The 24,686-nt window shown below is 60.4% G+C and overlaps 2 protein-coding genes and 1 long non-coding RNA gene across 3 annotated transcripts in view; 1 reads left to right on the plus strand and 2 right to left on the minus strand.

The window, feature by feature from the left end:
• Positions 1 to 87: 87 nt before the first annotated feature.
• RELT (RELT TNF receptor) lies at positions 88 to 4,240 on the minus strand. Its single transcript, XM_032095039.1, has 11 exons — positions 4,149 to 4,240; positions 3,860 to 3,917; positions 3,467 to 3,556; positions 3,227 to 3,381; positions 3,061 to 3,146; positions 2,568 to 2,801; positions 2,325 to 2,405; positions 2,155 to 2,236; positions 1,888 to 2,073; positions 1,693 to 1,815; positions 88 to 1,022 (listed from the first exon to the last, which is right to left on the minus strand). Exons 1-10 carry the CDS (start codon positions 4,172 to 4,174, stop codon positions 1,728 to 1,730), a joined length of 1,086 nt encoding a protein of 361 aa, XP_031950930.1. The 5' UTR covers positions 4,175 to 4,240; the 3' UTR covers positions 88 to 1,022; positions 1,693 to 1,727.
• Positions 2,728 to 24,686, plus strand: LOC116437431. The gene is made up of 4 exons (XR_004237295.1): positions 2,728 to 2,816; positions 3,999 to 6,009; positions 20,781 to 20,971; positions 24,518 to 24,686. It is a non-coding gene; the product is annotated as an uncharacterized LOC116437431 (long non-coding RNA).
• The window catches only part of ARHGEF17 (Rho guanine nucleotide exchange factor 17), a 28,885-nt gene continuing 12,117 nt past the window's right edge, over positions 7,919 to 24,686 (minus strand). The window contains exons 2-21 of the mRNA XM_032095038.1: positions 17,584 to 17,661; positions 15,183 to 15,365; positions 14,691 to 14,807; positions 14,319 to 14,411; positions 13,764 to 13,940; positions 13,441 to 13,491; positions 13,085 to 13,194; positions 12,890 to 12,975; positions 12,662 to 12,780; positions 12,205 to 12,418; positions 12,019 to 12,092; positions 11,722 to 11,915; positions 11,389 to 11,639; positions 10,807 to 11,053; positions 10,640 to 10,726; positions 10,465 to 10,532; positions 9,967 to 10,115; positions 9,701 to 9,875; positions 9,232 to 9,474; positions 7,919 to 8,685 (exon numbers count right to left, since the gene is read on the minus strand). Coding sequence (XP_031950929.1) covers positions 8,495 to 8,685; positions 9,232 to 9,474; positions 9,701 to 9,875; positions 9,967 to 10,115; positions 10,465 to 10,532; positions 10,640 to 10,726; positions 10,807 to 11,053; positions 11,389 to 11,639; positions 11,722 to 11,915; positions 12,019 to 12,092; positions 12,205 to 12,418; positions 12,662 to 12,780; positions 12,890 to 12,975; positions 13,085 to 13,194; positions 13,441 to 13,491; positions 13,764 to 13,940; positions 14,319 to 14,411; positions 14,691 to 14,807; positions 15,183 to 15,365; positions 17,584 to 17,661 — 2,907 coding nt within the window. The 3' untranslated portion in view covers positions 7,919 to 8,494. The remainder of the gene's footprint in view (positions 8,686 to 9,231; positions 9,475 to 9,700; positions 9,876 to 9,966; positions 10,116 to 10,464; positions 10,533 to 10,639; positions 10,727 to 10,806; positions 11,054 to 11,388; positions 11,640 to 11,721; positions 11,916 to 12,018; positions 12,093 to 12,204; positions 12,419 to 12,661; positions 12,781 to 12,889; positions 12,976 to 13,084; positions 13,195 to 13,440; positions 13,492 to 13,763; positions 13,941 to 14,318; positions 14,412 to 14,690; positions 14,808 to 15,182; positions 15,366 to 17,583; positions 17,662 to 24,686) is intronic.

Genomic DNA, 24,686 nt, shown 5'->3' on the forward strand with positions numbered 1-24,686 from the left:
TGGGAGCCCCACAGCCTCAGTTTGTCCATCAGAAGTGTGAATTTGGGGTTATTTTCCCGTTTGTTTTCTGTTCTGGTTTTGGTTCTGAAGATCAGGTCGTGATCTCCCTGACAGATTTCAGCCAAGAGTTTGTAACTGTACGATATTTACTGTAAGATGTAGAACATTCGGTAACTATTAAAATGTTTCCAAAAAAAATTAAATAAATAAATAAAAGAGCCTGGGAGGGTTTGGTGGTTGGTTTTTTGGCACAATGATGTAGTGGAGAGGTGAATGAGACCGGCCATAAACCCTTTTTTTGGGTTGGTGGTTGAGGTTGATGGTCTCCAACCCAACCTTGGGTGGTTTATCCCAGTGGTCCCAACATGGCCAAGCCAGCGTGATCCCACAGAAGCAATTCCTATGAAACGTGAAGTGTGTGATCTTCATGGTGATCATCACCACCGTGTCCTCCTGAACTGAGACTTTGGAGAGAGGATGGATGGATGGATGCAGGTGACCAGCTTTGCCCAGAGCAATCCGTGCCCCATCTGGGTTGTTGGGAAGGGGGGAGTTGTTGCATGCTCCAGTGATTCATTATCCTGCGATGCTGAGTGCTGGCAGTTGGTGATGGAGAGAAACTGGGAGTTCATGATGGTCCTGGAGAGTTCAACAGACCCAGAGAGTGATCATGAAATGGCATCCAGTGTCTTCTGTGTTTCCAATGGAGCTGTGCTGTGGCACCATGGTTCCCAGAGATGATGACTCCTGTGGCCACCACCACCGGCATTGCAGCTCCCGGAGTTATTATCTGTCAGGCCACCACACTGTGACCACCACCAGACCTCAGGGACAGAGAATCCTTCTCACCAGCCAAGCAAGATGTTGGATTTGCTGTGCTGCTGTTGGACACCTTGGTGGCAGGAGCAGAAGCTGAGCTGCCACCTCCAGCACTTCACAGCTCTGAGCGGGACAATGCGCAGTGTCCTCCATCCCCTCCACGGGGTCTTTGTGGCTGTCACTGACCCCTGTGGAGGTGCCTGCTGTGGAGGACAAGGGATGTACCACAGGTGAGCCTGGATTGGGCCCTTTGCACCACCCAAGGTGGCAGGAGTCACTCGGTGTCACTCATCCATGGCTGGCACTTCCCAACCTGCCCCTCCCTGGCCCAGCCTGAGGCCGTTCCCTCTCCTCCTGTCCCTGTTCCCTGGGAGCAGAGCCTGACCCCCCCCCGGCTGCCCCCTCCTGTCAGGGAGTTGTGCAGAGCCACAAGGTCCCCCCTGAGCCTCCTTTGCTCCAGGCTGAGCCCCTTTCCCAGCTCCCTCAGCCTCTCCTGGGGCTCCAGCTCCTTCCCAGCTCTGTTCCCTTCCCTGGACATGCTCCAGCCCCTCAGTGTCCTTGTCGGAAGGGGGCCAGAGCCGGATGGTCACAGCAGCAGCGCTGCTGGAGGAGGGGATGGGGGGACGTGAGCGAGGGCACGTGAGCCCGTGCAGCTGCCCATGAGTCACGGAGCAGCCCCCGGCCGTGCCACCCTGTGCCAGGCCCTGCCAGCACCCTGCGGCGTGGGACACCTCCTCGCTCCTGCCTCGCTGTCCCCACAGTGTTAACGCTGTGTCCCTACAGCGCTAATGCTCCATCCTCCAGCCTTCAGAACCCCTTTCTCCAGGAAGGGCCCCCAGGGCTCCCCACCACCCTCCCTGCACACCCCCTCACCTCGTGGGGCCGTCGGTGCTGTTCAGCCACGGGGGTCACATCCCGCTGCCGGTGGGGAGGGGACCACGGAGGGGCTCTCCCCCTGCCTCGCTCCTCATCTCAGGGATCCGGGACACCCGGAACCTGTTGGAGAGCATCACGTCAGCCTGTCCCCCCTTGCAGAGGGGATACACACCAGGGGGTGTCCCTGCTTACCTGCCAATGGAGAGGATGGTCACCTCGCTGGGATGAGCTCTGGGTTTGGGGGCCTTGGTGGCACTGAGCGATGGCAGCACCTCGGGCCACTTCTGGCTGCAGCGGGCGCACGGGGCTGGTCCCTGCACTGTGTGCAGGTGCTGCTGGTGGTGGCAGGCGGGGGGAAACTGAGGCAGGAGGTGCAGCCTGGGGAGGGGGGAGATGCCATCAGTGTGGGGGTGGTCCCACCATGAGGGATCCTCAGTGCAGCCTTAGGGGGACTCTTACTTATTGAGGGGGGCACAGCTCGGTGGCATCAGCTGTTGCCTCTGATGCTCCTTCAGCAGCTCCTCCAGCGCCGCTGCATTTTCTGTGTGTGGGAAGACACCAAGGAGTTGCGGGTCATGGGGCTCTGGCCCAGGTCACCCCCTCTTCCCCCTTCCCAGGGACCCCCTGACCTTTCTTCTCCGTGATCAGCCGCACCAGCACCCCGATGGTGTCCTCGTTGGCATCCTCCAGCTGGTAGATGGAGCTGGGACCTGGAGGCAGAAGTTAGGGAAAACTCGGTGATGGGGCATAAGGCACCCCAAGGACAAGCGGGATGCCCTGGGACAGTGAGGACCAGGAGCCACAGGAATGGGCTGAGCGAGAGGAGATGGGTGTGGGATCACCAAAGGTGTCACAGCCCAACTGGGGCTCACCGGTGCCGCCGGGCTGGGGCTCCTTGCTGGCAGTGCAGTGATAACCCTTCTTCTTCAGCAGGTTGCAGACCAGGATTCCCAGCAATCCCATGGCACAGAAGACCGGGACAATGGTCAGCACGGCCGCCTGCGCTGCTGCCGCCTCCTCCTCTTCCTCACCCAGCAGGGTCACCCGCGTCCCGTTGATTCCCAGTGCCCGGCCCGGCATTTCGGGGCTGCGGGCTCTCCGGTGGCCTGCAAGGAGGCACGGTATGAGCCTCAGAGAGGGGCTTTGTTGGGATTAAATCCCGTTCCCCCAGGAGCCCTACACCAGGGAAGCAGAAGCCACGTGTGTCATGAGCAGAGGTGTCCTCAGCTGCAGGTGATCCCAGCAGGACATCGTGCCCCATCCCTGGGGGGGACAGATCCCGAGTGGCGTCCCCGGGGCGAGGGCCGGCACAAGCTCCTCCATCACCCCCAGCCCCGGGGTGACACCTCCGGCTCGAGCACCCACCTGGGCACCCCGGGGTGCCGCGGGGAGCAGCGGCGCAGGGCAGGCACCGGCCCCGGGGCTCCCTCTCCCCTCCAGGGCTGTGAAACCTGCGGGGTGGGAGGGGAGTGTCAGGACACGGCCCGAGCGAGGGCGGGGCTGGGCTCGCCGTCCCCCCGGCTGGGCTCACCCCGGCAGGCAGGCTCCGCACCGGCTGTCGCTCGCCGCTGTCCCCGCTGCCACCAGGATCCTGTTCCCGGCGCCGCACTGGGTGTGGGCGGCGCAGGACGCGTCCCCCAGGGAGAAGGTGCCGGGGGGACAAGCTCGGCACGTCCCCGCTGGATCCTGCGGTGAGGGAAAGGGGGGTGAGCGACGGGCGGGCCCCGCACCTTCCCTCCGGGTGGAGGTGCCGCGGGTGGGCACGGCTTACCCCGGTGGGCTCCTCTCCGGGCGGGCATCCCGCTGGCCCCCGCGCCGGAGGACTGCAGCTCCCGGCCCCCTGGGCAGGTCTGCTCAGCACCTGGGGGAGGATCAGAGCGCTCAGTGCCGGCTGCCGCGGCTCCCCCGCAGCCTGTGCCGGCAGTGGTGTGGCTCCGGTGGCACTGTGGCAGATGCCATCCCGTCACAGGTGATGCCATGGGTGCCACCCTCTCGCTTGCCCCACAGCCAGTGGACCCCCTTCACCAGTGGCGTGTGGGGTATGAACCCACTGGATGCACCACGATGGATACAAACCCATCCCCATGTCCTATACGGCTATGGGGTGGTGTTTGAGCATCAGAGAAGCAGAGGGGTGGGATGGGGCAGACGAGGCCATACTCACCCCCAGGACAGTGACAAGCCACCAGTGCATCCCGCTCCTCTTCATCACCAGGGGAGACCTGCCCAAGGGAGAGCACCGGGGTCATCATCCAGGGAAAACCCCACTGGAAAAGTAACATGGGGGCCCTTTTTCTCCCCAGTGGGATGCTCCAAGGCATCTGCCTAAATATCCCTGCAGCAGCAGTCCTGAACCATCCCCCAGGAAGTTTTTTTAGAGATTTCATGGAATGCCCGGCATCACCCCTTCCCTTGGAGATCCCAGCTCCATCCCAAACTGGAGAGGGACCAACCTCAGCCGTGGAGCCACACCATTCATGCAAGGAGCAGGGTAAGGAGCAGATGATGCTGAAAAACGTCAAAGAAAGGTTTTTCCTGCTCCGGAGGAAATCCTCTTGCATCTGTCACAAGGAAGTGAAGCCACTAAAAAAATTAAGAAGTATTTAAATAAAAACTGGGACAAAACAAAAGGTGTTTCCCAGAGTCTCATCCCCCCTCTTTGGGCCCAGCAATTGACTGTTAAAATTAAAATCTATGCTGACAGCACATGGGAAGGAAGGAAGGAACAAATAAATAACAACCCAAACCCGGATCCAGCCTCCGCATGGAAATCCTGCTGCCCGCATGGAAATTCCCCCCCGGTCGTCACGGTCCTGTGAGAGCCCCGGCAGAGCTTCGTTACAGCCTGTGCCTGACGAGTTTCTCCTAATTAGTGGCCGGCACCACCCTGAGATGCAGCCAGTTACACATGAGGGGGGTCCTGGTGGCGAGCGGGGCTGAGCTGGGTGTTCACAGGACATGGACTGGAACATGATGGCACAACCTGAAATGAGCATCCTCCATGCTCCAGTTCCCTCCAGTAGCTCCCAGTACAGGAGCACCCCTTCAGGATGCCAGCATGGAGCCAGCCGGCCCAGCTCCTGAATCTCCCTGGGATTTGGGATGCGCCTCTCCAGCATACTCGTGCGAGCTCTCCACCCTCTAATCCAGCACTAATAAACTCGAGTTTAAGCCTAACATGAAGCATTTTAATCCTCTGGGGCGATGGAGTTCAAGCACTTTAGGGACACACCGAGTTGTTTGGGGACCTGCTCTGCTGGAGAAGAAATGGCCTCAGGAGGGGACAGGGAGGTCCCACCGCGGCTGAGGGACCACGAGCATCCCGGCTCACCAGTGCATTCCAGATCATGATAACTGGATCTAAACACCACCAGGAGCAGGCGTAAAGTTGATCTGAGACCAATCTTAATCTAAGGATTAAGGACATCCCTCAGATGCCCAAGACGCTGCCATGGGGATGGAGGAGATGCAGGGACCAGAGGGTGCCAGCTCCTGGTTGGCACTGGGGCTTTGCCCAGTCACAGCCATCCCAGGCCTGGGGGCAGCTTGGGGCGATCCCAGGTGGGGCTGGGGGATGCAGACACAAATCTTCGGCTGCTGATGCTGGAATGCCCAGCTGCCCTCACACACTCCTAAAATCGACAGGATTTGCCCCTCCAAGAACCAGAGGAAACCAAAAAATAACCCCACCATTGCCAGACCTGGCTGCTTTTGAGGACACTCCAAGCTCCACCACCCCCGTACTCCACCTGACTGGTGCATCAATGCCAATATACCAGAAAAGGCGACTTGGTTTTGGAAACCTCCCCAAATCCCTCCGGGTCACACGAGCCCTTTATTCCCCTTAATACAGCCTGTAACCTAAAACTGCCCGCTGGGATTCCAGCGAGGGTTTCCCCTCCCTGTGGGGGAACAGGGTTTCAGCCGATGGCTCCTGCAGACAAACAGAGGGAAAAAGGAGCAACTGTTCGGAAAAACTTTGGGGAGCAGCTGCTGGAGACAGCCTGGGACAAGGAGGGGATTGTCCGGCAGATGGAGCGAAATCATCGCACCCCGCGGGCCCCATCGGAGCTGTGGGAACAACCGAGCCGCCACAGAATTCCAGCATTAAAGTCAAATGATGCCGGGGCAGCGCAGGGGCCGCGCACAGCCGCGGCAGCGGCACGTCCCGGCCCCGTCTGGGGGTGCAGCCCCGCACCGCAGCATCCCGGCTGATGCAGCCCTTTGGCTCCGAGCCCTGGGATTTTCCAGCTCTGGCAAAAAAAAAAAAGAGAGACCCGACACGGTTCCTACCCTTTTCCCAGGCAGCTGGAGGTGAGTATTCCTTAACCTACTTTTTCCTCCTCTCCCCCCTTTATTTTAACCTACTTTGGCGCTGCAGCAGCCGCAGCCTCCCGGACCCGCGGAGCTCTCCCCAGCGCATCCCGCTCCAGGCGGAGCTCCCCCCGTGCCCCACTTTAGGGATAAGCCCAAGACAACAACACTGCCCACCTCTTTTAGCGCAAAGCGGGGGTCGAGCATCCCAAAAAGCACCAGGCCCTCTCCTTGCGCAACCCAAAGCTGCAGAAACCCCAACCCCAGACCCCCCCATGGGGGAATAACCCTTTAAGGCGGAATAATCCGAGCCGCCCCGGGCAGAGGGGGTGTCCCTGTGCCGGGGTGTCCCTTACCTGTCCCCGCCGCGGAGCCCCTGCGCTCCCCCCGGGGCCGCCCCGTCGGTCGCGCCTCCTCCTCATGAATGAACCCGCGGGCGCGCGGCTCCGCGAGCCCCGCCCGCGCTCGTGACGTCACACGCCGAGACCGCGCCCCCGGCAGCGCCCCCTGCCGGCCGAGGCGGGGACCGCGGGAATTGCGGGAATTACGGGCGGGAACCGGGCCGGGGGCGGGATTTGTAGGGGATGGGCTTCATCCCACCCGCGGAGGGGTTGGGGGGCGGAAAACGGGAACAACCTGATCGGGGTGGGTTTTACGTGCCCAGCAGGAAATATAAAAAAAAAAATAAGGGGTTTTTTTTCTCCCCCAAATGGACTCGCAGGGGGCACCCAGGAGTGCTGCACCCCGCTTTCCTACCTGTCCTACAGCATGCCGTGCCTTGTCCTTGTCCTGTTCCCTAGGGGGGACAGTTTTCCCACAGTGGGGACACCCTGTTGCAGTCAGGCCGGGTGTTCCCTCTGTTCCTCTCAGTTTTCCCCAGGACGACCTGGTGTCCCTTATTCCAGCTGTCCGGTGTCCCATTTGTCCAGCCAGGGAGTGCCACATCCCGATGCGCTGTGGCACACGGGATGGATATCCCGATATCCCCCTCAGGGTTATCCAGGACAGAATAACTGCACCCCAGTAGTGGAAACAGTTTCTTCCTCCCCCCGGGGGTCTTCATCACCAGTGGCACCGGTGGGTGACATTCCCAGTGACGCCAATGGGCGGTGGGAGCCGTGCCCGTCCTCACCCTGTCCCTGCCACCCCATCCCGAGGTGAAGGATGAGACCACGCTGGGATCATTCCGGCACGGGTGACCTTTAATAACAAAGAGCCCCCAAGTTACCGAAATCCTCCCCCCCACCCTTTCCCAAAATATCCTCATCATCCCAATTATAGCACACACCCACTCACCCTGCTGACGGACAGACGGATGGCTCCATGTGGGATGGCAGCATTCCCGTCACTCACCCAGCTGTGTGGGATTGGGGACACCCTGATTCATCCCTGCCACCACGGTTGTCACGTCTCCCATGGGGACAACAGGGTGTCCCAGTCTGGGAGCACTGCTCTCGCCTGCGTCCTGGGGTGAAAGCAGGAAAAAGGGGGAGAAAAAGGGCAAATGGGGGAGGGTTGGTCCAGCAGAGCCTCATTTTTAGGGTCCCCCACACTGTCACCCCATTTTAAGGGTGGGGGGACAGCCCTGGTGGCTGGCAGGGAATGTGAAGATGATTGTTCTCGTCCGGAGATGCTTCAAATGGCAGCAGCGCCTTCCCCCACTTCCCAGGCTGCGAAACCCCCCGGGAATCACAGAGAAGGAGGGGGGGCCCGATTTCCTTCCCACCCCCCCTCCATCAGCTCCCTGCTGCCACCAGCGTGGTCCAGCTCCACCAGTGGGGTCAGGCTCTCCCTCAGGGCGATGAACCGGGAGTTTTAATCCCCCAGCTCCGGAGTGGAGGGACTGGCAGCGAGGTGATGGTGCTCCTGATGCCCCCGAACCCCCCCAATAAATAAGGATGTTTATATATATATAATATATATATATATTTAAAACAAACGAACAAACAAACAGAGCTATCTGGGTGCTGGCGATGGAGCGAGCGGGTTAGCGGGAGGCCCGGGCCGGGGGGGACACCGCGGGCGAATTGTCCCTGGGGTGGTCCCGCGGCGTGGCCGGGGGTCCCGGGGGCCGGGGGGGTGGCAGGGCCGCGCCCCCCCGCCCCGTGAAGCAGGCACACACAAAACCGGAGAGCAAGGCAGGTTCCTGGCTGTTGGGCATCCTCCGGCCGGTCCCCAGGGATGCTCGGTAACGTCTTCCTCCTCCTCCTCCGCGCCTTCCCAAGCAAACACCCGCCCCCTCCCCATCTTCCGGAGGCCCCCGAAGCGCTGTGTGTCCCCCCCCCGAGTCCAGTGCGGCGGCCGGGGGGACGGCGGGAGGACCGGGGCTCACCCCCCCAACCCCGAGCACACAGAGAGCAGCCGGGTTGGAGATGAGAGGTGCTGGGGCGGGGGGCGGTGGGGAGGGGGCCGGGACCCCCCTCTGCGCACAGGGGGGCCAGCACCGCCCGTCCTGGCCGGGGCGGCCCGGGGGGGCCGTGGCTGGTCACGCTCTCCAGAGGAGGAGGTGGTTGGTGCTGTCGTCCCGGCCCACGGTCTCGCTGCTGCTCGTCAGCCGGAAATCCTCGTAGCCGTCCCCGCCGCTGATCACCAGCATCTTGGGCTTGGACAGGGCCAGGGCGGGGGCACGCGGGCGGGATGCGTCTCGTTTCTCGGCCTCACTCGGCTTCTCGGCGCCTGCCAAGCGCAGAACCCCGAAGGCTGTCACCTGTGCCCCCGCGACTCCGCTGGTCCCCTCCAGCACCCCACCAGCAGCAGCTCAGCATCACCCCTCCACCACTTTCCCAGGTACCACATCCTGGCCCCAAAAAACTCCTCTCATCCCAATAGCCCCTCCCACCCCAAACTGGCCCCTGCAACCCATGCTAGCTCCTCCCTTCAAAACTGCTAGCCCCTGTCCTATCTCCTTCTTCTCCCCATCCCACCCCAAGCTTGGAGCTGGGCTGGGTGACACCCCACACAGGGATTTCCCCACGGGAATTTGGGTCTCCCTGGGAAATCTGGGGCTGCTCATGCTGGTGGAGGGCAGTTTAGCATCCAATTTCCCCCACCCTCCACTGCCAATTTTTCACCCTGGATTTTAACAAGGGAAGGATGGAACAAGGACTCCGACAACATTTCAAGGCTACTCCTGGTCATCCGGAACAGCATTCCCAGCCCCACAACACTATGCACTGCCCCTGAAATGTGTCGTGATTGGGACATGCCACTCATCCCACCTACCCGTGTCCCTGGGCAGCGGGAAGAGGACATCAAAGCCGTCGGGCAGCTCAATGGCCGTGAGGAAGCGGACGTGGCCGGTGTGACCCTGGGACAGCCCCACCAACGTGGGGGCTGCCTTGGCTGAGACCGACAGGGTCAGCACCACGCCGGCGCTGGTCCCAATCCACAGCAAGTCCTTGCACACCAGGAGAGCCGTGATCCGCAGGCAGGCGGCCTTGTGCTGCCGGATAATGGCATCCGAGCCTGCAGAGCATCCCGACCATCAGTGCCTTATCCTGCCCGGCACGGGGCTGGAACCCCAACCCACTACCATTCCCAGGGGTATCTGTGGCACATGGCACATGGGGAAGGGACCCCACAACCCCCCTGGCGGGTGGCGCCAGATGCTGCGGGGCATTTTCCAGGGGCGCTGGCAACCCCTGGAGCCGGCGCTGGCACCCACTGGAGCGGTGTCACGGGTGGCACTTACCGGCGAGCATCTTGTGCACCGGGGGGGTGATGTCTGCCTCTGCCAGCTGCTCGTAGGTGGTGGCGTGGTACAGCCGGACCTGGGCGCTGCCCTGCAGCGCGACCCACACGCCCGTGCCCGCGCTCACCATGCAGGTGACGCTGCGCCCGCCGTCCTGCCCCACCTGGAGCGTGTGCTGCGGGGGACAGAGCCACAGCGGTGCCGCGGTGATGCCACCGATGCTCGTCACACCTCCCACCGCGCCCTCCCGCCGGCGCCCACGGTACCTCCTGTGCCAGCGTGGTGGTGTTGAGGACGATGACTCGGTTTTGGCAGCCACACCAGAGCTTCCCTGCCACTGCCACCATCTTGGTAATGGGGCTCCCCGGTGAGCCCAGGGACAGGGACTTGGAGTTTTGGGGGTCCCAGAAGCGGCCTATGAGTGTGGGGAGAGTGGGGTGGGTAGTTAAAGCATTCCCAGAAAAAGTCCAACTCGATACAGACAATGGGGTGCAGTGGCAGAAGACAACTCTCTCCAGGTCAGCCCTCAGAAGGGACACAAACTGATGTCACCATGCAGTTCCAGTGGCAGGCAGGGACCAGGAAAAGGATGCCCACCTCCACCTGCCTCTGACTTTGGTGTCTCCAGCATCCCTCCAGGGATGTCCCTTTCCGTGGAAGCAAGGAAGCCACCCTGAGCATCCCTCCCCAGGGGGTTGCCCAAGCCACCCCCCAACAGCCACCACTTTGGGGCTGCATTTTTGATGTCCCAAATCCAACCTCACCTGCTTCCCGCTGGTACGCCACGAGCTCCCCGTTGGCCAACGACACAAAAATCTGGTTATCCAGGTACCTGTGGGGGCAGACCGCCTTTGACATCCAGCTGCAGAGCCTGCTCAGCCACCCCAAACCTCCTTGCTCTGGCCCCCCCAGAGCTGAAAGTCCCCCTTCCCCACTTACAGGATGCACATGACGGCGGCAGCGTGTTGCATCTTCATGCTGTTCTTCCTGTTCCGGATGTTGTCCGAGGACTGGTACACATGGATGCTGCAGGAGGAGAGCAAAGCTTCAGGCTCACCCAGGATCGGCTCCCTCCCCACGCAGGAATTCCCATCCCGGGGCCGTACCAGCCATCCTCGGTGCCCAGCCACATGGAGCTCTGATGGGCTTCGGGGTCAAGGCTGAGCAGGTCCTCGAGGCTGCCGCGGGTGAAGGAGCCGCGGCTGGAGCGGCGCAGGGCCCGCCCGTCCGTGGGGCTCTCGCCGTGCCGGTTCTGCCTGTAGGTGCCAGCGATGGGCATGAAGCCGGGCTCCTGCTCTTCCTCCGAGCTTGTCGTCTCCACTGTTGCCTCCTTGCAGCTTGGAATCTCTTCATCTGTGGAGGAGGAGGAGGAGGAGGAAGGAAGGGGTCAGACCATGACCATCCAACACCCTCCAAAGTCATGGGGAAGAGACTGCGGGTGATGTCAAGCCCAGGGGAGGGCGTAAGGATGCTGAGGCCCGAAACCCACAAGGATTTACCCAAAGCCCCCTCATTCCAGTACCAGTGCTGGGCTGATGCCTCTCAACATCTCTTTTCCCAGGCTCAAAAGCCTCCACCTGCAGATTCCCCGAGGAACACAAGGCAGAGAGGCCAAAACAATGGAGCTGCCCGTAATTGTGGGGCTAAAAAGTGTATTTTTCCCTAAGCAGGGGCTGGGGAGGACTCACTGCCGAAGCTGGAGGAGATGGTGGAGTGGCTGGCTTGGCTCTGCAGCGTCCCAGAGGGACTGGGCGAGGACTCATCATCCGTGTCATCACTGTCAAAGGGCACCAGCTCCCTGTTGCCGCCGTCCACAGGCTCCGAGAGCTCCAGCGACGAGCCCGAGATGGAGATGTGCAGGCACGGCTGCGGCCCCGCGTCCTCCGGCTGCGCCGGGCCCAGCTCTGCCGAGGGGCTGCCCAGCGGCTCCGCGCGCTCCCTGCCGCGACCGGGGAGGGGAGAGAAGCAGCTCCAGCATCGCCCCGCGCCCGCCGGCTCCGCGGGGCCGGGCGATGTCCTACCTGTAGGTGCGCTTGAGGCCGGGCACGGAGGCGATGCAGAGGATCCTGGCGGAGCAGACGGCGATGCAGGCCTCCACCGTGGGCTCCTTGCGGATGCTCAGCAGACAAACCTGCCCCACGTAGCCGTCGCTGTTGCAAACCCAAACCTCGTGCGAGCTCTCCGGGCTGCCGTGGCTGGGAGAAGCACAGGAGAACTGCAAGGGAGCAAAAGATTGGGTTATTCAGGACTGATGCAGGAGCTGTCAGCATCTGGGATGGAGAGGACCTGTGGGATGCTTGAACCCAGCCTCTGAGTACCTGCATCCCACTCCGCGTCTTCATGATGGGGATGGCTTTGAGGAACTCTGGGTCCAGGCAGTTTTTGCTGGAAGCTGGGAAAATCAGATTGGAGGATGTAGAAGTGATGGAGGAAGGGGGTCTACCAAGGCAGGGTGGGGGAGATGCCAAGCCCACCACCATGTCCACCTCCCCCCACGCTGTTACCCAGCTTTTTCTTGGCGTCCTCGAAGGCTTGCTCGAAGCCGAGTCGGGCGTCGGGGTTGGGGAACTCGAAGATGAAGGACTCGGTGCCGTCAGCTTTGGTGGTGCTGAGCTCCACCTTGTTGGGGGGGAAGGCCATGCTGAAGGACAGGGACTGCTTCTCCGACAGCTCCCGGTGGATGGCGGCCATCAGGTCCTTGATCACGTCATCCAGGCCCTGGGGATGGGGACAATGCTTCAGCTCTCAGGGATGGGCCACCACAAGCCACATGCCTGATATCCCCCGTCCATCCACTGGCATCCTTCAGAGCCTGCTCCAACCCCTTTTGTGGCTTTTGGGCTGGACACTCATGGCCACCAGCCCTTCCACATGTTCTCCCCTCATGCTGAGGACATCCTGTTCGGTCCCACTGGGAACGTGTCCGACCAGGGGACAGCTCCAGGGCCGCCATCCCCATACCTGGTGGGGGAAGCTGAGGGTCTCTGACAGCTTGCTGACTTGCCCCAGTGTGTTGAGGTCTTCATCCAGGCGGCTGATGCTTTTCTGGATGCTCTCCCTGTTGGTGGCTTGCGAGGCACCTGTGTGGGGACATGTGCACAGCATTAAACCCTCCCTCCCTGGCATCACTGGCTGGGGGGACTGACAGGCTTTGGGTGGGATGGGACACTCCAGCAGGCAGTGACAGACCTTTGACGATGTCCACGTCCTCCAGGGGCAGCTTCCAGAGCAGTTTGTACTTGCTGGCAGTGTCGATCACGCTGGCCGCCGTGTACCTGGGAGGTTGGGGGGGATGGCCGAGCTGCATCCACACCCACAGCCCCCTAAAGCCAGGCCAGCTGGCAGGGACACCCAGGGGCTGTCCCCAAGCCTGGTGGTACTCACAGGCTCATGGAGCTGCGGCGGAGCGAGCCCGACTTGCGTTTCAGCGTGGTGCACACCAGCAGGTCCGTGAAGAGGAAGAAGGAGCGGTCCTTCTTCCCGCCCACCGCCTTCTGTGGGGCAGTGGGAGACACCAGGGGGTTAATGACCATCCCTCCCTCTGTGCCAGTGCTGGGAGAGGGCCCTGCCTCAGTTTCCCCATGTGCTGCCTTGCCCTTCCATCTGTCTGTTCCCTCCATCCGTCCATCCATCCATCTGTAGCTTCCCATGGGCACACAGGCACCCCAGGACCCGCAATCACAGCCTCCCACTGCCCCACCCAGTGTGTGGTCCCATGGCCCCACAGACCCTGCTCTTACCACTTCCACAACCATCTCCTGGCGCAGGAACCTGCGGAGCGGAGCCTGGAGCTGTGGGGACAAGGAGACCCGTGGGTGGGAAGCCATGGCAGGGAGCTTCATCCCATCCTCATGGGCTTCATCCCCACCCCTGCATCCCCCCGCTCAGAATAGGGACCCCAGTCCCTTCCCAAACCTTCCAGGAGCCCACCAAGGCATGGGGAAAGCAGGACCCAGAGGAGAAAATAAGCCACCCAGCCTGGGATGACCCAGAAAGAGCAGAAATGAGGACATTTTGTGGAGAAGGCAAGACTGACCCCCATCTAAGGCCCCCCCATACATACATCCTCCATCCCTTCGATGTGGGACTCGATCTCCTGCACGATCCGAGCGTTCCTCTCCACCTCCTCTGCGCTCTTCATGCCCTTGTTGATCCTCTCAGCCACTTGCTTGATGTTGCGCTGGGCGTCGATGAGGAAAGGATGGTCGGGGTGGTCCTCTGGCGTGTGCTTCAGCAGGTCCTGCCGCGGGACAGAGCCGGGGTGTCACCTCTGGCAAAGCCTGGACATTGGCAATGTCATTGCCCGAGCCCCTCGCACGCTGCTCTGGCTGCAGGGGATGGAGACCAGCCCCAAGGAGGGGGTGGCCGTGGGACTGGTCCCAAAATGACACTGCAGTGTCCAGCAGAAAGGCTGAGGGTAAAGGGACTGCAGTGGGGGGGCAGCAGGGTGACAGTCCTCAGAGTGACCATCTCCAGCAGGGCACAGCCATGTGCACACCTGGGGACACCAACTTTGTGACAAGGGGTGGGAAAAGGGGTCAGGAGAGACCTGAGAGCCCTGAAAGAGCCGTGGCGTCCCCTGCTCCCGGTGTGACACTGCCACCCTCGTGTCACCCACCTTCACCAGCAGCTCATATCGCGGGATCCTCTGCACCGGCTTGATCATCAGGTCGGACAGGGCCTGCTTCTCCTTGTTCTCCCGCATGCTTTGCTGCAAAACACCGGAGAGGGACAGGGATGGGCCCCTTAGGTGGGACACAGCAGGGACCCAGCCTCCCACCAACCCAGGATCACCCATTTTGGCTTTGGGCCACTTCCTTCCACACCATCTGGAGTGATTCTGGGTCATCCCAAGTGACCCTCTTTGCAACAAAACCAAGAAGGCGGGGGGAAAATTCCCAGTCTGGCAACAAATTTACTCCCATTAACTCCCATCCTGCCTGGCTCTAGATCTTGGCCAGGATCTGTGGAGAGAGGAACCAGGACCCACCTCCAGGAACTTCATGAAAGCCGGCCGGGCTTCCTTGGCGATCCTGACTGCATCCTTGGCATTGAGGAAGTTATCGATGTAGGCAGAGTAGATGTTCACCAGCACATCCTTGGAGAACTGGGAGGGAAAAACAGGGCTAGATCCAGCATGGCCATACTGGGAGAGCCTGGAAGAAGCTGCCCCAAGGGTTAACTCTGGCTCTGGGCTGGCGCACGGAGGGCTCACTGTCCGCCCACCTCGATTTTTCAGCCCTGACGTTTGTGCTCCCGAGGCAGAAACGCGGAGCTGCAGAGCCAGCCGGGAGCAGCAGCTCCCACCCTTACGCTAAGCAGACAGCAGGCCTGGAGATTGTCTCCTGTTCTCCATCCCAGGCCTGCTTGGCCCATCCTTTCATCACTCCCCTGCCTCCCGCTCTGAAACCTCTGCTCCGGGGCTGTGCCCAGGAGCGGGCACACCCGCATTCCCGGGGGGAACCACCCTGCCAGGACCTACCGACTGCACCAGGAGGTCGCCCACTTTCTGCTTCTCGTGCCAGTTCTGCACGCAGTCGTGGATCTGCTCCAGGAACTGCTCGTGGTGCTCCAGCAGCTCGGGGATCTGGTCAAAGATCTCATCCACCAGCGAAGGGTCGCACAGCAGGGAGTTCTCCGGCTGCTTCAGCGGCTTCATGTAACCCTGCAGGCAAGCAGAGGCACCGGGGTCCACGGGGGTTTCCTCTCCCACCCCACCCAGCACGGATCTCAGTCCGTGTAGATAGGATGGATGGCATCCTGCAGCAGGGGGTTCCTCCACGGGATGTTGGGTTGTGGGACACACCAGCAGGACCAGACAGGTTTTGCAACCCAGCCTCCCTGGGTCCCATCCCACCCATGGCTGTGTGGGGAGGGGGACAGGTCTGCACAAGGAAGCTGCATAGCACTGGACCCTCTGTCCCACGGCCTTAAGAGCCACCTTTGCTGTCATGAGCCTTTGTCGCCTCAATCTGCCTGACCTAGCTTGGAAATGATGGCAACACAACCCCAGGATCCAAATGCCAGTGTGTTCCTGGTGGGATTTAGGGTGTTTGAAACCAGGAGGGGCTGGAGCCAGCAGGATGCATCCACTGGATCATGCCCTGGACCACCACACAATGGCCAACGAGCAATACGCAGGGCCAGCAGGTCCTCAGCAAGGTTGGGTGGGTGGCTCTGCTATGAAACCCCCGCCCTCCCTCCAGAGCTGCAGAGTGGAGCAGTGCCCCTGGAACAGGAGAGATGGATTTGCAGGAGATGCAGCAGGATGTGGAAGGTCTTCTCAAGCCTTGCCACCCCCTCAATCTGACCAGCACAGGGTGCCGGTGGCTTTCAGGAAGTTGGGAGGACCACGCAGCTGAGCACTGAGCACAGGACCCATCTCAAGTGGCTTTGGACATCTCCAACCAAGCTGGTGAAGGAGGAGTCATTCCCCAGGAATCAGGTTCCTCAAGCTGATGCCAGATATCTCGTGGAGACCCAAGTTAGAAGGACCAAATCCGTCCTGAGGCTCCAAACCCCCTTCACCTGCCCTAATATGTCCAGCACCTCCAGCAGGAGTTGGGATGGACTGTGGCATCCTGTGCTTCCACACGGGGATGAAAAGCACAGAGACAGCCCTTGCTGCAGCACACAGGGACAGCAGGCAGGGCTTGTCCATGCACCATCTGGCTTGGCTGGAAGATGATGCTCCAAGGTGATGTTTGTCCCTGGCAGCCACCATGCCACGTGCCACCAAGCCATGTCAAGGATCTGAGCACCTCATTTCAGCTGAGACAGGGAGCTGGGGACACCTGGAGCCCTGTGATCCCTGCCAGAAAGCCAGGTCCCCCCAGCTGCGCTGTGTCAGGACAGGTCCTGTGCACAAGAGCTCAGGCATTAACAGCCCGTGGCTCCCAGCCGTGTCCAACCGCTCCCTCCAGAGGGAAACTGGACAGTCGCAGCAGAGCTGTCCTCTCCAACCAGCCTCACATGCCACCTCAGAGGATGCACAGACCATGGGACAGACTCTCTCCGTGCCAACACAAGCAGGGAAGGCCCCCAACCCCAAACCCTGTACAGCTCCCCCCAAAATCAGGCCCAGAGCTGGGATCCTCTTGCCTCTCTAAGCCAAGGTCTGCACTGGCAGCAGCCTCAGAGGGTGCTTCCCTCCTGCAGCACATCTGTGTCCACCATGGGGGCACCCTTGTGGGGGATTTATGGCAAGAGCCCATGAGAGTGTTGGGATGGTGTTCTCCATGCCCTTGTGGCACAAGATGTCCCACAGGCACTGCTTTTGCAGAGCTCGGAGTTTTTGGTGTTTTCCCCGGCAGGGGCGCGCAGCGCCAGGTGACTTCTCCAGGGCGTTGACCACCATTAACCTGCCGAAACACCTTCATTAACATCTGAAACGTGAGGTGGACCCTCCGGCCAGGCTGCTCCAGGGGGGTTGGAACCAGCTCAGCAAAAAAAAGCCTGGGAAAAACCTTTGGCCCAGGTCTGCAGGTGCTGATCCGAGCAGGAGCACGTGGGAACAGGGGACCTCAGGGGTCCCCCAGCATGGCAGGCCCATCAGAAGATGGGGTGCCACATGAGGAAGAGCTTTTGGGAAGCAAGCACGGGAGGAGATTCGGGGACATGATACCTGCCAGGTGACAACACACTGGGCATGTCACAGGCTCGCTTTGGAGATGGAGGTAACTCCCACACCCCGTGCTTGGCGCTGCTGTCACAGTGCTCCCACTTCTGCTCCCGCTGTCCCCAACGTCCCCCCCACCACCCCAACCCACCCCTGTGCCGCACAGGTCCTGGTGCAGCACCCGCAGCCGGGGGTCCGACTTGGGGTGACCACGGTGACCCCATGCTGTGGTTTGGGGTGTCACACCCTGGCCGTGCCACCTTACCTGCATCAAGGTGCGCAGGGACTCCACGTAGGACTGCTCGGTGTCCAGCAGCGTCATGATGACGTGTTTCCTCATGTCCTGCCCAGGGAAAAAGACACACGAGTGTTTTGGGGTGACCCGGGGCGGGGGAGCTGCGTGCCGGGGGTCGGGGCCGGCACCGGGGCTGGCTGGGAAGGCTGAACACCGGAGGAGCCCGGCTGGCGTCCAGCTCCCCTGCGCTCCCTCTCCACCCCGATGGAGGAATCCGGGAGGATTAGGAAGTACATGACACCGAGCGCACAGACGCCTGGTTTCCTCCGCGGCCGCGTCAGGAGCCCGCCCTGGAGCTCACAGCCCTACATGGGTCGGTCCCGGAGCCCTCTGGCTCTCCTGCGGCTCCGCTCCGAGCGGACCCGTAGGAATTCGCCTCCCGCCCAGCACCCCGGGCACCCTGGAGCTGGGCTGTGGCCCCACGGGAGGCGGATTGATGGGGTGGTGGGGGGCACGGGGAGGTGGCAGTGTGGGACGGCCCGCCGGCCTTGGGAAGCGGGTGGGTCGGGGTCTTCTTGGCCATGGGGCTCAGAGACCCCCCTTGAGAGCACCCCCTGCAGCTCAGCCTGGGGGCCCAGTGCTCCAGAGCCCAGGGCGTGAAACACCCCAAAAGTTTTGGCTGTGAGATGTTCCAAAGGCTCTGAGTGCAGAGACACCTCAGAAGTTCTGGGTGCGAGATGCCTTAAGGTCTCTGGGTGTGAGACACCCCAAGAGATTTTGGTGAGAGATGCCCCAAGAGCCCTGGGCCCCAAAGGTTTTGGATGCAGAAGTGCTCCAGAGGTGCAGTGATACCCCAAAAGTTTTGTGTTTGGATACACTCCAGAGATTCTGGGTGCAGAGACACCCCAAAGGTTTTGCATGTGAAGGTGCTCCGAGAGATGCCGGGTGCAGAGAAATCCCAAAAGCTTTTGGTGCAGGGATGCTCCAAGTGCCTGGGGGGCACAGATACCCCAAAAGTTTTGCATGTGTAGAATCTCCAAGACCCTGGATGTGAGACACCCCAAATGTCCTCAATCTTGTGGGATGAGCCCCTGTCCCCTGGACACATGGGGCTGTGTCCTCCCCAGTGGGGACACGTGAGCGGTGAAGCTGCTCGGCAGCCACAGGAAGAAGTCTGAGCCCAACCATCCTCACCGTGGAGAGAGGCCACCATGTCCCTGGTGGTCCCCAGGGAGCAATGGGGAGCAATCCTGGCCACATCCTGCTCAGTGCTCGAGGACAGAGCCGTGCCTCAGTTTCCCTGCTCCCCAGCAGGCTGATGATGGAGTCAAGCATGCAGGAAATCGTTGTCTAGAGCCAAATATTGGTGACAGGTCCAAGTCTCTCCAGGGAATCAGGAAACCATGGTGATACTGGAGTCCTCGGGGACACCAGCTGAGACCTCCCCACTTGGTTAGAAGGTTTAGAAACACTCTCACTGCCGGATCAATTTGTTGCAATTATGGGATGAAGGGCACTCGCCGGAGGATGGAGCTTAGGGGTACCTGACCCCTCACCTTGCCTCAGTTTCCCCAGCCCTCGCCCAGCCTGTAGTTCCCTACTGCTCCTGTTTTTTCCTGGAGCCGTCCCAGCTCAGGACCAAAGCAAAGGGTCAGACCCAGGAGCTGAACAGGCTCAGCACCACACACTGCACCAGCAGCTGAGGGGTTTGCAGCAGTGGGGAGATGCAGGATGAGGCCCAGCTGTTGGCAAGGGGATTTGTTCCACCGTTACAGCACCAGTATTATCCCGGCAAGGGAAAATTCCCACTGGGATGAGCAGGAGCTGGGGGTAAGGCACCATCCCAGCAGGGCAAAGCGATCCGTGGGCAAAGGCAGGATGTGTCCCACTGCATTCCCTATCCCAGCAAAGCCTCTCCGCTGGGGGGCTGAAAATGCTTCACTATCCATCTGCTCTCCCTGGGGACGCCCCCGCCTCACCCCGGCCTCATCCTGCCGCCCCCGAGGTGCTCAGCACCCTCGGGATCAGCCCCTGCCGCCATGGGAATTGGGGTATTTCCCATCAGCCGACGCCTCCGCGGTGTAAATCAGCACTGGGGGGGCGGTGGCAGCGATGGCTCCAGCCGCCCCATCACCCCCTCCGGGCGGGAGCAACCCCCTCCCCGCAATCCAGAGAATCCCGGGGGTGTCGAGCTGAGGATGAGGATGGAGGCACCGTTGCCACGGCAATCGCGATCCAGACCCCACAGGTGCCGGGTTCTGCACACGTGTCCAAACATGACGCATCCATGCACCCCTACCTCACCCCCGCATCCCACCGGTCCCCCCCCCCCCGTCCCCGGGACCCCTTCTGCCATCACCTCGGTGCCACCGCGGCTGCCGCAGCCCTTCTCCGGCAGCTCCTCGGCCGCCCCGCTGAGCCCGGAGGTGGCGAAGGCCGCGTCGATGCCGTCCCCGATGTCTCGCATGTCCTCCAGCGCGATGGTGAACTGCGCCAGAGTCCTCACCATCTGCAGCATGCGGGTCCCGAGGGTCGGTCCGTCCCACGCGGCCCAAGGAATCGCACCGAAATTCCCTCTCTATCGCTCTATCTCTAACCCCAGGTGTCCGCCCGAGCCGGAACGCTGCGCCGGGATGCGGCGGGGAGGGGAATAAAAGCGAGGCGCTATTTATATCGCCGGGGTTCGGTGTGGATGTGGAACTACGGGGATGTATAAAAAGCCCTCCCGCAGAGCGGCTGCGGGGTGCGAGGCTGCGCCTGCGTCCGTGGCGACGCGAGGGTCCCCGGGCCCGGAGCTGCCCAGGCACGGGCGGGAGGCAGCGGTGGGAGCGCGGGAGGCAGAGCCGTGCCCACACAGACACGCGCGGATGCGGGCAGGGCCGGATCCTGCCGGGGGATGCTGCTGGAAGGGCTTTGCCCAGGGAGGACGGTGGGGGTGGGGTGGGGGGAGCTGATGCTTTCTTGGGGCGTGTGATTTTTGGGGAGGGGGGGATGCGCGGATGGTGTTGGGGTGCTTAGCATCCTTAAGGACTCCACCCTTGCCAATATCCCCCTCCCTGACCTTGCAGACAGGGAAACTGAGGCAGACCCCCTTTTCCCCGCGGCATCATCACCTCAGCACCCACATCCCTGCTGGCCGGGTGATGCATCCTGCCCAGATATGTTTGTAACGCTCCCCTCCTGCTTCGTTAATTAAATCTAATTAGCCGCTCACCCTGTTTCCACAGCAACGGCGTGCAGCAGGGCTGCATCCTCCCGTTGCAGCCAGTAAATTTCCTCTTGGAAATGAGGATGATGAGCATCCCACCCCGGCAAGGGTGCGTGGCAGAGAACGGACCACTCGGGGCATGTAATGAGAGCTGCAGCAGCCGTCAGTGCACGCAGGGATCAGGGAAGAGGGACAGCTAATTGCCACCAGGTAAGGATGCTGTTTGCAAGGCAGCAGCTCCTGCAACTGCAGTGCCCTGGTCACCCCAGCTGTTGGAATGCTGGGTTGATTTGGTTTGCAATCCCAGATCTGTTTGGATTGCAGTCCTGAGCTCTTCTGGGATCCAGTCCCAGACCCATTTCTGATGTAATCTCAGATTCCTTTAGGCTGCCATCCTAGAACCATTTTTGTTGCAAGCTTGGATCCATTTGCATTGCAAACCCAGAGCCATCAGGATTGAAATCCCGGGCTGTTCTGAGTTCCAATCCCAGATCCATTTTGGTGGTAATCCCAGACACATTTGGGCTGCAATCCCAAACCCATCTCAGTTGCAATCCTGGGCATATCTGCATTGCAATCCAGGATCCATCAGGGATACAACCCTAGAATCCCATTGCAAACCTGCTTCTGTTGCAATCCCTGTTTTATTTGGGGTCCAATTCCAGAACATAATGGGTTGCAAATCTAGGTCCATCTGCATTCCAATTCCAGACCCTTCTGTGTGCAATCCTGGGTGCTTTTGAGTTGTAATCCCAAACCCACCTGGTTTGCAATCCCAGATCCACCTGGATTGCAAATCCAGGCCCAACTGGACTGCAACACTCGGGGTTGCGATCCCACACCCACTTGGTTTGCAATCCTGGGCCCATCTGTGTTCGAATCCTGGGCCCATTTGAGTTCGAAACCCAGACCCATCCGGCTGTAATCCCAAACCCATTCCTTTGCAATTCCAGACCCATCTGGGTTACAATCACAGACCTACCCGGGATTCAAACCTGGGTGCAGCCGCACTGCAATCCCCAATCCACCTGTGCTGCAATCCCAATCCCATTCCTTTTGCAATCCCAACCCCATTCCTGTTGCAATCTTAGACCCAACAGGGAAGCAAACCTGAGTCCATCTGCATTGCAATGCCAGATCCATTTGGGCTGCAATCCCAGAACCATTCCTGTTGGAATCCTGGACCCATCTGGGGCGCAGTTTTGGACCCGTTAGGGCTGTAACCCCAGATCCATCTGGGTTGCAATCTCAACCCCATTCCTGCGGCAATCCCGGACCCATCAGGAACGGAAACCTGGGTGCATCTGCACTGCAATCCCCAATCCCTCTGGTTTGCAATCGCAACCCCATTCCCCTGGCAATCCCAGCCCCATTCCTGCTGCGGTCCCTGCCCCGGTTCAGCCCCGGCGCTGCCGCGCCGCTGCCGCCGTGACGCGGCGGCTCCGCCCGCAGCAACGCCCCCGAGCCCTCCCCCGGGACCGCCTGTCCCCGGGGCGATCCCTCCATGCCGGGAGGGCCCTTCCTACTCCCTGAACGCCACCCTTGGCTTGGCTCAATCCCTTCATCCAGCCCAGCATCTCCCCGCGGGAGCACTGCAAGGAGATTCTCCGGTGTCTGCTGGAGAGGTTGAGCTTTCCTCCCATGGGTTCGGAATTCCCCCTCAAAGCCACCCAATCGCTCGAGATGTGGCACGGGAGGGAGGATGGCTGGAGAAGGGTTAAGCCCGTCCTGCCTGGCGCAGGGCAGAAGAAGCCGGGCCGAATCCCGCTGTGCTTTCGGGGGCCCGGTGGGGGTCACCTCTCCATCACCCAGGGAAGCAAACTCCGGAGCGCTGCCGGCCAGCCGAGCCCGGACCCCCCTGCAAGCGGCCCGCAGCCCACAGGAAATTCCTGGGAGTGTTTGGCCACTCCAACAGCGCTGCCTATTTTTAGGGCTGTCTAAAATATGAGCCGGTTATTTTTAGCAGCGCGGCTCTTTGTAAACACCTTTAGATTTCCTTTCGGACCAGCCCCTGTTGTTTTTTTTCCCGACCTGGGTGTTTCCTCCCCCAAAACCCCAAACCCTCCTGGGAAGAGCATGCCAGTTCCTTGGGATGGAGCCAAGGGACTCATCCCCCATCCCAAAGGCTTGTGCCAGCGTGGCAAAATGCTCCTGAAAACCTAAAGATGGAGTGGATCCGGCACTGGCAGTTTGGGGGTGATTCAGCAGCACCCCAAACCTGGGATGGGGGGCCAAGGAAAGGGCTTTTCCCCCAGCTTTCCATCTGACACTGGAAATACAACCCTGAAGAAGGATGGGAACTGTCCCATCTTGATTTATTTTATTTTTTAATTAGGCTCAGGGTGCAACTCCACCATTTTGCTTTCCCCTGCACAGGAATATCGATGCAGGAGGAGTTTGAGCATCCCCAGGGATTTTCAAACATCCTAAAATATTTGGAAAAGGCCATGGCATATTGTGTCCTGCCTCCACCCCCGCGAACAAAGAGGCATCGATGGAGGAAAGTCCTAAACCACCCATTTTTTAAACAAACAAAGGCCAGAGGGAGAGCAGGAATGTACATTCCATGAGGAATCACAGCTCCTGATGAGAGATTCTCTAGGGTGTCACAGTAGGGTTGTGCGCGGAGCTACCCGAATTTCGGCACCTCCTTGAAACCACCATTCCCAGTTTGAAAGAATCCGGAATTTCTGCACCTTTTCTTTCCCCGTATGCTTGTTCCTAGGGTAGGTCCCACTAGAGGGAGCTGGGACATAGTGGGAGCCACTGGTCCACGGGGACAGCGCATGGTGAATTCCCAAGTTTAACAATTTTAACACATCCTCAGCTCTATTTCTACCAAAACCCTGGAAAGCAAAGGCTTGGAAATAAACTGGACCTGCTTCCATCCATCCCAATGCAATGAGCAAACACCTGTGCAACAAACAGCATCATCCTGGCACGTAAAACTTCCTCGTGCAGCCAGAAAAGCCCCTGGCTGGCACCATCTCCCAAAAGAGGATGATGCTATTCCATCCAATCCCGTATTTCCTCAATCGCTCAGCCTCTGGCAGGAAACCACTTGGGGAAAAAATCACATTCTGTCCTCTTGGGATGTATTAAAGCAGGAGGTTTGACTGGGTTTTGTAGGGCTTGCAGACCCGAGCAGCCTTTCCCTTGGGATCAGTGATGCTCTGCCCTATGTCCCACATGTGCCACATGGACGGGGGACGGCAGCCACCAAGGAGAGGATCGGCCACTGCCATCCCTGGTACCAACCACCTCCATTCCATGGCACCAGTCACCTTTTGGGGCATGTCAGCCCATCCCTGGGTGCCACTGACCTCCACCCCTGGGCATCAGTCACTGGCACCGCTGGGTACCGACCACTGCCATCCCTGAGCACAAGCCACCTTCTTTTCCTCCACCACCTCATCCCTGGCTTCCAATCTCTCCCTCCCTGCTACCAGCCTCTCATCTCGGAGTAACAGTTCACTCATCCCTGGGACCACCAGGTCCTGGGGAAGCCACTCCCATGGGAACAGGAGGACCTGTGGCACAGAGGAGGGGCCGTGCCCGAGCCTGCCCGACGCCACACGGAATCACATCCGGGGCTGCGTTCCCTCCCTGCCCAGCCTCTCCCTGCTCTCCCACGGGTAAGGAGAGTCCGAGCTGCTCTCCAAAGAGTAACTTCTTGAAAGGAAATAAGAGCATAAATCAGCAGCTCTGATTCAGCCCTGCTTCAGTTACTAATAATATTCCTGTGTTTATTCGCAGGCCCGGGGCTGGAGATGTTTGCTTTTCCCTCGGCCGTGGTTTTTCCCAGGCTCCCAGCTCACAGAGGAGCATTGATTTGGTCAGGGATGCTCCCATGGAGAAACCCAGCAGCAACACCGCCTCCGGGATGGGCATGAAGAGGAGGAAGAGGAGGAAGAGGAGGAGGAGG

This window comes from Corvus moneduloides, chromosome 2 (genome assembly GCF_009650955.1).
Source record: "Corvus moneduloides isolate bCorMon1 chromosome 2, bCorMon1.pri, whole genome shotgun sequence".
Classification (NCBI taxonomy): Eukaryota; Metazoa; Chordata; class Aves; order Passeriformes; family Corvidae; genus Corvus; species Corvus moneduloides.

Bases quoted from the DNA above. Each gene is read 5' to 3' on its own strand.
- RELT (XM_032095039.1), bottom strand. From the start codon at position 4,174: ATGAATGGTGTGGCTCCACGGCTGAG. The intron at 3,918-4,148 runs GTTGGTCCCTCT...TCCCTTGGGCAG, and splicing joins GGTGTGGCTCCACGGCTGAG to GTCTCCCCTGGTGATGAAGA. The intron at 3,147-3,226 runs GTGAGCCCAGCC...CCCACCCCGCAG, and splicing joins TGCGGAGCCTGCCTGCCGGG to GTTTCACAGCCCTGGAGGGG.